This window comes from Fulmarus glacialis, unplaced genomic scaffold (assembly GCF_000690835.1).
Source record: "Fulmarus glacialis isolate BGI_N327 unplaced genomic scaffold, ASM69083v1 scaffold19686, whole genome shotgun sequence".
NCBI classification, from domain to species: Eukaryota; Metazoa; Chordata; class Aves; order Procellariiformes; family Procellariidae; genus Fulmarus; species Fulmarus glacialis.
In genome coordinates this window covers 199-9,084 of record NW_009216449.1, presented here as the reverse complement: position 1 = coordinate 9,084, position 8,886 = coordinate 199, and the positions used below count along the sequence as shown (strand labels likewise).

At 55.6% G+C, this 8,886-nt stretch overlaps 2 protein-coding genes across 2 annotated transcripts; one reads left to right on the top strand and one right to left on the bottom strand.

The window, feature by feature from the left end:
* The first annotated feature begins 8 nt into the window (after positions 1–8).
* Positions 9–1,142, top strand: TSSK3 (testis-specific serine kinase 3). Its single transcript, XM_009579319.1, has 2 exons — positions 9–96; positions 481–1,142. Exons 1-2 carry the CDS (start codon positions 9–11, stop codon positions 1,140–1,142), a joined length of 750 nt encoding a protein of 249 aa, XP_009577614.1.
* A 2,326-nt stretch (positions 1,143–3,468) lies between these two features.
* On the bottom strand, positions 3,469–8,585 carry BSDC1 (BSD domain containing 1; the record flags this gene model as incomplete). Its single annotated transcript, XM_009579317.1, has 10 exons — positions 3,469–3,700; positions 4,244–4,347; positions 5,431–5,673; positions 5,706–6,002; positions 6,193–6,274; positions 6,483–6,551; positions 6,930–7,045; positions 7,435–7,489; positions 7,604–7,774; positions 8,406–8,585. Coding segments are annotated over 10 exons (1,350 nt in total), but the record flags the coding sequence as incomplete, so codon positions are not given.
* Between the last annotated feature and the right edge of the window lie 301 nt (positions 8,586–8,886).

Below are 8,886 nucleotides of genomic sequence, written 5' to 3'. Positions count from 1 at the left end.
GGGAAGGGATGTACTCCAAAGTGAAGGAGGCTTTTTCCCAAAAGCACCAGAAGAAAGTGGCAATTAAAATAATTGATAAGAAGGAAGGCCCAGAAGGTAAGAGTAGACCCGAAAAGAGCCCCAGGCTGAGGCACTGTCCCTCCCCGGAGGCTTTTAATTCCCAGCAGAAAACTAGTTTCCCAAACTCACCACCTGAGAGCAGAGGGCGGGGGGTGCGGGCTGGGTGCTGGGGGGTCCAGCAGAACAGCCCGAGGATGAGGACCTGTTTAGGTGGCCACCCCTCTGACCGCAAGGACGGCAAAGTGCTGGTGGAGCCCAGCATCCCCCCTCGATGAGCATCCCTCGGGGAATGGTGCCGGGCCGTAAGGAACCAGTCATCCCTGGAACGACCTTCCCTCCCTCCACCGAGTCCCGGAGGGGTGCCCAGAGCCAGCAGCTCAGGGACGTCCCCGTGAGCAAACCCACCTCCTCTCTCGGCAGAGTTTATTCAGAGATTCCTGCCTCGGGAGCTGCAGATTGTCACACGCTTGGACCACAAGAACATCATCCGCGTGCACGAGATGCTGGAGTCTGCAGAGGGGAAGATCTGCCTCGTGATGGAGCTGGCAGAGGACGGGGACATCTTTGACTACGTGCTCCACGAGGGTCCCCTGCCCGAGCCCCGCGCCAGGGCGCTCTTCCACCAGCTGGTCGAGGCCATCCAGTACTGCCACGACTGCGGGGTGGCCCACCGCGACCTCAAGTGCGAGAACGCCCTGCTGCAGGGCCATACCTTGAAGCTAACGGATTTTGGTTTTGCCAAACTGCTCCCCAGGGGCCACAGGGAGCTGAGCTGGACCTTCTGCGGCAGCACAGCCTACGCGGCGCCCGAGGTGCTGCAGGGTGTACCCCACGACAGCTGCAAGGGTGATGTCTGGAGCATGGGCGTCATCCTCTATGTCCTGCTCTGTGCCCGCCTGCCCTTCGATGACACCGACATCCCCAAGATGCTGCACCAGCAGCAGAAAGGCATCTCTGTCCCTCGACACCTGGGGATCTCCAGGGAGTGCCAGAACCTCCTGAAAATGCTCCTAGAACCGGACATGACCTTGAGACCCTCCATCGAGGGGGTCAGCAGGCACCCATGGCTGACTAACCCCTGAGAAGGACTCGCCCTGCCCTCCCTAAATGGAACAGGTTGTTTCTAAAATGATGATAAATTTGGAGATCACAGTTTGCCATCTATCCAGCCTCGCAGGTGGTGTGCCAGGCCTCCGCCCGGCACAGACAAGGTCTGGTTCATACTCGGGCAATTTTATCAGCTCACTCAAAGCCCCTGGCTGTCAGTGGCGGGGAACGGGGCAGACACGAGCTCCGAGCAGCTTGGGGCAGTACAGGTCCACCTTCCCCAGGCCATCTCAAAGCACTGGCACATCCCACATGGCGGGGTGGATGCACTGGCCCCGCAGCCCTGGCTGCGAGCATCCCGGCTGCCCAACCCGGAGAAGGTGCTGGGCTCCCCAGCCTCTGCTTGTCCCCATCCCTTTCTCCCAGCATCCTCCCGAGTTAAGCAAACCTCCCCTGAGGCGGGTGGGAAGAAAGGGAAATTCAAAGCAGCTGACATGCAGACCCTCTAGAGGCAGCCGTCCCCATCACGCAAAGGAAATGAGAACACCCGACACAGGCAGAGACTCTGTAGAATTCCTTTAATTGCTGTTTACTGCAAGTCTGTAAAAGGTTTGGAGAAAGTCATTGTTACAAAACTACCAGCTGTTAGAATTGTTCCTGGTTTTCATCCCAGCTAGAAAAGGCTCAGGGAGATGCAGAATAGTTCAGAACAGAGAATATTGCACAGACAACCAAACGGTTAATTTGACTAAAGAAAAAAAAATGTGACACAGATGAGAGCACTGCACCCTCAGAGCTCTGCCGCAGGCGCAGGGATCCAGCTGTGACCCATACTGCCAAACCCCAAGGGAACACAGCCCCGAGCCCCTGCCCTGACACCCCCACTGGTGTCACCTACCCACAAGAGGTTTTCCTACTACAACTAAATTTGAGCCCAGGACGGGGTGAGGCTGTAGCACATTTGAGGCTCTGCTGGGCCCACCGTACACCAAGCGGGAGGCGAGCTGTAGCTCAGCCCCCGGCCCCCATGGGTTTTGCAGGACAGACATGCTCTTGTGTAAGCACCTGAAGTCACTGCCGCCACCAATACACCTGTGTGGGCATTTGAGAATCTCCCTAAGGGGGGTGGAAAAAAAAACCAAAACCAAAAACCCAACTCTTCCAAGTGCAGCTAGGTTAATGCTATCCAAAACCAGAAGGAAACCCACAGCTCCAATGAAGCAGCCCTGGAAGGGGCAGAAGGACAAAGGTAGCATGTATAAAACCACCACCTGAAAGGCCAGAGACAGCAGCGAGGGCTCCGTCCCTTTAGGATAACTGTATATTAGCAACATCCACTGAGGAGCACCTCTTGACATCAGAGGGGAACTGCCCCAAAAAGAGAGGCCGTAGGTCCGTAGGAAGCATTGCAAGCAGTCACGGGGAGGCTTAAGTGAAGGAACCCAAGTGAGCACAGCAAAGCTTGTGACCCTGGTGGCCGTGAGGCCTGGCGCGGGTGGGACACGAGGGGACTCAGATGGGCGGACAGACACAGCCTCAGCCAACAGGTACCACCCGCGCTTGGGCGCTTTCTGCCTCCCCCCGGGCTGGGAGAGGGAAGGGCCGAGCCTCAGTGGCAAGGCGGAGGTTAAAGTGGTCAGTGGGCCAGACTGGAGCTTTGCAAGGGCTGAACTGGGCACCACAGCGGAGGGGTTCTGCTCCCAGGGTGACCCAAATCGCTGCCTGCCCAGAAGGGCTCAGGTAAGAGCAAGCCACAAGTACTTTGCTTGGAGAATTTAACTAGAAGTACACAAAACCCAGTAGAGGAAGGCAGTGCAGCTGCAAAGGGGGAAGCAGCAGGCCTTGGCTCTTAGAGGAGCTGCTGCTCTTGCAGCAGGAAACAGGAGTTTCCATTAGAAAAAGCTTCCAAGATGAAAAGCCAGGCAGAAGCTCAGGGGTTTGGCAGGGAGTTTGGCTCCTTCCAGCATGGCCCAGCTTTGGGTCAAAGCCACAAGCCAACTGCCTGCCTTTGCAGCAACGAGTGGCACAGCAGAAGGGCCTTCTACTGCAGCATCTCCGGCCCCCAGCCACTCCCTGCATGGGGGCTTTCTCCAGGGATGGCCCGGTCAGCAGCGCAGAGCAGCGAGCAAGCACGCACAGCTTGCATCCAAGAGCCTTTGAACTGCTGGACTGTAGATTACGCGCGCGCACACAAGCAAACAATCAGTCCGGCAGTCTGGCGGCACCAAGCAATCCTGCCAGGTGTCCGAGTGCCCAGCTCGCCCCGGGGACCCCTCACTGCATCACATCTGCCTCTACCCGACACTTTCGGGGCAGTCAGTTTTGGCTTGGCCAGTCTCCAGGACCTACTGAGAAGATGGGCTCCCTAGCAGCTAAGTGTACGAGTGAACTCCTGCTTCCTCCTCCTCCGGGTCTGAAGGGGTCACTTGCGTTGCCGAAACTCCTCCAGCCTGGAACTGCAATCCCCAGCACAGTTACACACAAAGGAACAGCCGGTCTGTGATTTAATTCACATTCGATGGTGGAAATGAGCTTGTGACACACACTGGAAGCAGTCGCTTTATTCCCAGTCTTCCCACTCTTCATCTTCCAGCTGCAAACAAGAGTAACATCCCTCAGTTTGTTTCTGTAACTCAACAGCCATCTGTCAACAGATCCTCCTGCCCAGGAACCTGAGTCAGCGCAAAGCCTGACATATCCTCACGCTCCCACACCCTCACAGCAGGGATTTGCTTGCTCCGTTCCCCTTGGGGAACTTGCACACTCATCCCTCTTTAAGCATGTCCAAACAGCCACTCTCTGCTCCAGCTAACACCCATGACTCCCACGGTGAGATCCCAAGCTAAGCCCATGTCCTCAAAGAGCGAGTCACGCCTTTGAGAAGCCTCCTGCCAGGCCAGCAGCAGCCGCATCTCGCAGAAATGTGCTGCACAGCCTTGGCTCCAGCACAGGGGCTGGAAGCGGAGCTCAAGCCGAGGGATTCGCCCTCTTGCTCTGAGGCACTGCAGTCTCTCTCCACCTCCCAGGGGAAGCAGCCAGCAACGGCAGAGCTCACGCAGCATCACCCCAAGGAGTTGCCGATGGTTTCTGGGAGCAATCTTCTTGTCTGTTTGAGTGAGCACCTCCCTTGACTCACCTCCCCAGACACTTCCACCTTCGAGAGCGCCAGCTGCACCTCCTCTTCAGTCATGTCCAAATCAAAGTCCTTTTCCCAGTCCTCACTGATATCAGTGCTGGAGCCTGGAACCACAAACATCACAACTGAGCCATCAGAGCTGCACGTGCTCTCCAGACACTCTGGCCAAAGCACACAGCTTGCCCAAGCAGGCCCACAAAGCCCTGGCATTCATGAGGCTTGGAGGTACCGCAGCCTGCCCGAGGAGAGAAAGCCTCCCCCATTCCCAAGAGCAGGCTGTCAGCTCGCTAACAGAGACGGGATGGACTGAACTGCACTTCCCTCGCAGCAAGGGCTGGTTCAGAACAAGTGGGAGAGGTAAACGCTGAAACATGTTCTCCTCTGGCCTGGGAGAACTAGGATGTGTCACGCTTCAGCCACACAGCAAACACAACCGATAAGGAATGACAGGAGGGGGACTGTCATGCTCCCGAACAGAACGAACAACCTCCTGGGGCAGAGGAGCAGCAGGGACACTCCTAGGGACAACATGCAGAGGGAAGGAATCACAGTATTTCCTACACAGACCACAGCCGTGCCCCAGCACCCAGCAGGCCAGGGACCAAAGGTCTACCCTGTTCAGCTGACAGACTTTTGATTTCCTGTCTAATTTGATTCTGCTCACAGACCCAGCTCATGATACATGGTCATCTTACTGGATCTTGGGTTACTTCCAGTGGCTTTATAATCCTATAAACAACATAACCATTATTCCGGGAGACCTGCAGCAGGCTCTGCTGAAGGCAGAATCCCCTGCAATGAAAGGTTTGTAAATAGCGTCAGCCAGAGTTGCGACACATCCCTCCTCAGGGTCCTGGAGGAGTCTCACTCTCCATTCTCCTGAAGGAGCACCAGGAACGGGCTCAGGAGAGGGCTCAGGCCAGAGCCAGCGGCGGCACCGGCCCAGCCACCTGCTGAGAGCAGACTGTCACCATCTGATGTGATCAACTTGACCCTGCCCAACTGCATAAGGATTTGCTTCCACTTTAGTTTCGGCCATTAGGCAGTCTTTGGATCTAACCTTCTTGGGTGATTTTGGCAAAACCCCTTTTCTCCTCCCCCATCATCACAAAATCAGAGCCCTTTCCCCAAAAGCTGCCACCCCCAGCAGAAGGTTTCCAGGCCCTGTGCTGGCCCCACATACGCACCTTTCTTGCCATTGTTGGAAGGAGTGGATTTCCCACTATCCGAGTTCAGCTCAAAGACTCGTAGATCTGTTGGTCCTTCCTCTTTCAGAGTCTCTGTCCTGCCCTGGGCTTTGCTCTCCACTTCTTTGAGCTCCGTAACAGCCGGCTGCTCTGAGGATGCTGCTGACTCCCATGCAGGTGCAGAAAGATGAGCAGGTTCTGGGGGCTTTGGTAGGGAGCTCTGCTCTTCCGCGGTGGCCTCCAGCAGCAGGCTGGTTGTGCCGGAGTGCCCTCCGCCAGCCTCTGAGAGAGGTCTCCGGTCCCAGCTGGTTGTGCTCCAGTCTGTAGCTGCGCAGCAGGCACAGAGGCAGGGTTTGCAATCTGAGTCACAAGGGAGACGCTCTCACTGCTCTCAGAGGGGCTCCCCTCTGCTGGGGCCGGCTCCGGAGGGAGGACGGCCCAGCTTTCCTCTGAGGGTCCCTTGTGAGCAGTGGGGTGGCTTCCCTCCAGGGCTGCAGGGGCAGATTCTTTCTCTGCTGCTTCTGGAAATTTCACGTTTGCACAAGGCAGGGGTGACATCCCCAAGAACTCCTCTGTAGGAAGGCAGAAGAGAAGCAAGAGATGTTTCAGCAAGCGCAGCAGCAGCTGACAGTGCAGCAGCGTTGGCTGCAGCTGGGCTGGGAGCTGAATTTGTGGGAGCGAGGAGAAGCCACCACCCTCTCTAACTGAGACCTGCCAAGGTCTGCACGAGCCCTCCTGCAGATCCCCAACCATATGACCCACCTTCATCCTCTTCCCAGCCTGGCTCCTCCTGGTGAATGCTCTGCTCCGCTCGCTGCTTCAGAGCCTCCCTCCGGGCTTCATCCTGCAGGGAATTCAGCGTCAGCAGTGACTCAGGTCCCCCATCCTTTCTTCCCCCAGGATTTCAGCGTCAGTGACAACAAAGACACAGACAAGGCAGCCCAGATCCCCGTTTCTCCAGGAAAAGTATCTTCTGCCTCTTTGGTCTGCATTAGACAGCTCCTTGGCTGGAGTGCCCACCCACTGGGGGAGACACCCACCTCCTGACCTACCTGCTCCAGGCGATGCACTTTATAGAAGTAGCGCTGCCAGAATTCAGAATGGGAAACAGCCGCCGGGACCTGGGAGCGACATGGGAAACACCATGAGTCACTTCGAAGGTTGCTGCCTTGCTCCCCTCTCCTCCCGAGCCTTGCAGCTACCCTCATAACCTGTGCAAGGCACCTGTATTTTCAGGCGCACAGACTTGGGACCAAGCCTCAGGTACGTGCTAGTAGATGCTCAGACATACGTCAGACAGCTACAGAGGAACTTCTGTTCCAGGCCCGTGACAAACAAGCAGGGAAGAATACAATATGCTGCCTAATATCCCTGTGCCCGTTTACCATGCAACCACAGTCCTTTCTACCACCAACTCCAGGGCCCAAGCAGCTCAGGGCTTCCCTGCACCATACCCCAAATCAGAACTTGCCCACTGCAGGAGCCAGGCAGGGACTTACCATTTTGGTATAGAGAGCCCGGATGGAAGGGCTGGTGGCCAGCAGCTCTGCGATCTCCCCCTTCTTATCCTCTAGGTTAAACTGAGAGAGCCAGGCCTCAAGGAGCTCAGCAGGGCCTGTACAGCAGAAGCACAGAGATAACAGTCCTTGGCACAAACAGGGCAGGAACAGTTTTGGGAAATTTTATTGGAAAAATAATACGGACCAGACCAGCTGGGGTGAGCAAGGGGCAAAGAAAGAGGGAGACATGGGTCTCTGAGCCCACCCCACATCGTGGGTCCTCTGTCAGCACAAGGCCACTTAGCGCCAGTTTAAACTGACCCAGCAAGCTCTCATCCTAAGCTAGTTCCCAATGCAACACACAGAGTCACTCTCTATAAATGGTGACCTCATCTATAGCCAAGCCAGCAAGGCCACTGGTGAATGGCTCTGGGCAATTCAGGACAGCCCACAGACCCCACGCAAGGGCCAGCTTGGCTTGGCAGCACTGCCAAGCCCCCCGTACCATCAGGTTCGTTGCAGTAGGTGGCTGGGTCTGACTGGAGGCTGTAGAGGCGAGCCTGGAGAAGACACACAGGGCAGAGCTATCAGTGGAGAAGCAGCAGCAGAGCCCCGAGAGGACAGGGCTTGGGACTCCACATCCCGGAGAAAAGCTCTGGGAACGGGGCACTCACCTTGGCACTGTCATAGGGCTCTGTGGTACCTGTAGGTGTTGCCATCAGTGTTATGACATCGCAGTCAATGGTCTTATCCGGCGAGGGAGCAAATGTGTCCGATATGACACCCAGGAAGTCAGAGAGCCCTTTCCTCACCTTCTCAGTCGCACCTGAGGAACCTTCCGTCCTCTTGAAGAGAAAAAGCAGCACAGCATAAGTAACAGTACCTGCAGCAGCAGGACAAGTCTCAGGCTTTTCTGGACAGGTTCCTTCAAGGAAGCAGGATTTCTCTCCCTTGAAAAAAGTGCTAATGAGGCAACTGTGTGGCCAGGGCTGGGCTAGGAGAAGGGTGTGGTCGCAGGCACTAGCCTCAGGTGGCGGTGGGGCAGGCAGGCCCTGGAATAGGTCTGTCAGGAACTGAGCCTAGGCTTTGTGGGGAAGGACACAGCCAGGTTTAGGGACTGGCTGGTTTTGGGGTTGGACTGTCACAGTGGCAGCTGTGCAGGGCTAAGGCTGACAGCTTACGCAGAGATCTGATGTCATACTACAGTGACACTGCCAGCATCCCACCTACACGGCGCACCAGGAGAGGGAAAGCACAGGGAACTTGTCTCCACTCGTCTCCAGAGGTTCCTCACCACCACAGCAAGGAAATGCCACACAGGGCTCGGCACCAGACCCACACCGGGGAGAAAGCCTGAAACCTGAAGCTCATGGTTATACATTGGGGTTTGTTCAGAGGATCATGTCCTCAGAGGTTATTCACCCCCTGCTTTGCTTTCTGCAACAAGAATCCCAGCTCTCTTGCTCCTATACTCACTGCCAGCTTGTCCTTGACCACACTGGCCGTAGCAGCAATAGTGCAGGCTGTGTCATGCTGCACTACTTGAGTGAACTCAGCCAGGTCCCGTTTCATGAATTCCAAAGCTTCTGTGGACTGCAAGAAGAATGACAGATAGATTGTGTAATCTTTTTGCTCTCCAACAAAGCCACAGTCACTCTGGGAACACCTGGCACATTACAAAGATTAAAGTCCGAGAGCCTTTAACTCAGCTGAGCCCTTACCCCAACTTGTGCTATGGGTAAGACCGTAATAACCAGAATAACAACAGGAAACAGCTATGCCCAAAACATGTTACAATGGGGCTTTTTTAAGCTAAGATAGGTAAAATACAGGTTAGGAAAAGCCTTGTTCTGAGTTTTGTGTATAACTAACATAAGTAATGCTGTCACAGGCAGGAAATTACACACCAGAAAGCAATGCTGCAAGCATATGCCCTCCCACATCAACGGAGCCCATC

What these genes read in the sequence shown, in the direction of transcription:
- TSSK3 (XM_009579319.1), top strand. Translation starts at nt 9, where the DNA reads ATGTACTCCAAAGTGAAGGAGGCTTTTTCCCAAAAGCACCAGAAGAAA. An exon ending in TAAGAAGGAAGGCCCAGAAG is followed by an intron (nt 97 to 480) that starts GTAAGAGTAGAC and finishes CTCTCTCGGCAG; the next exon opens with AGTTTATTCAGAGATTCCTG.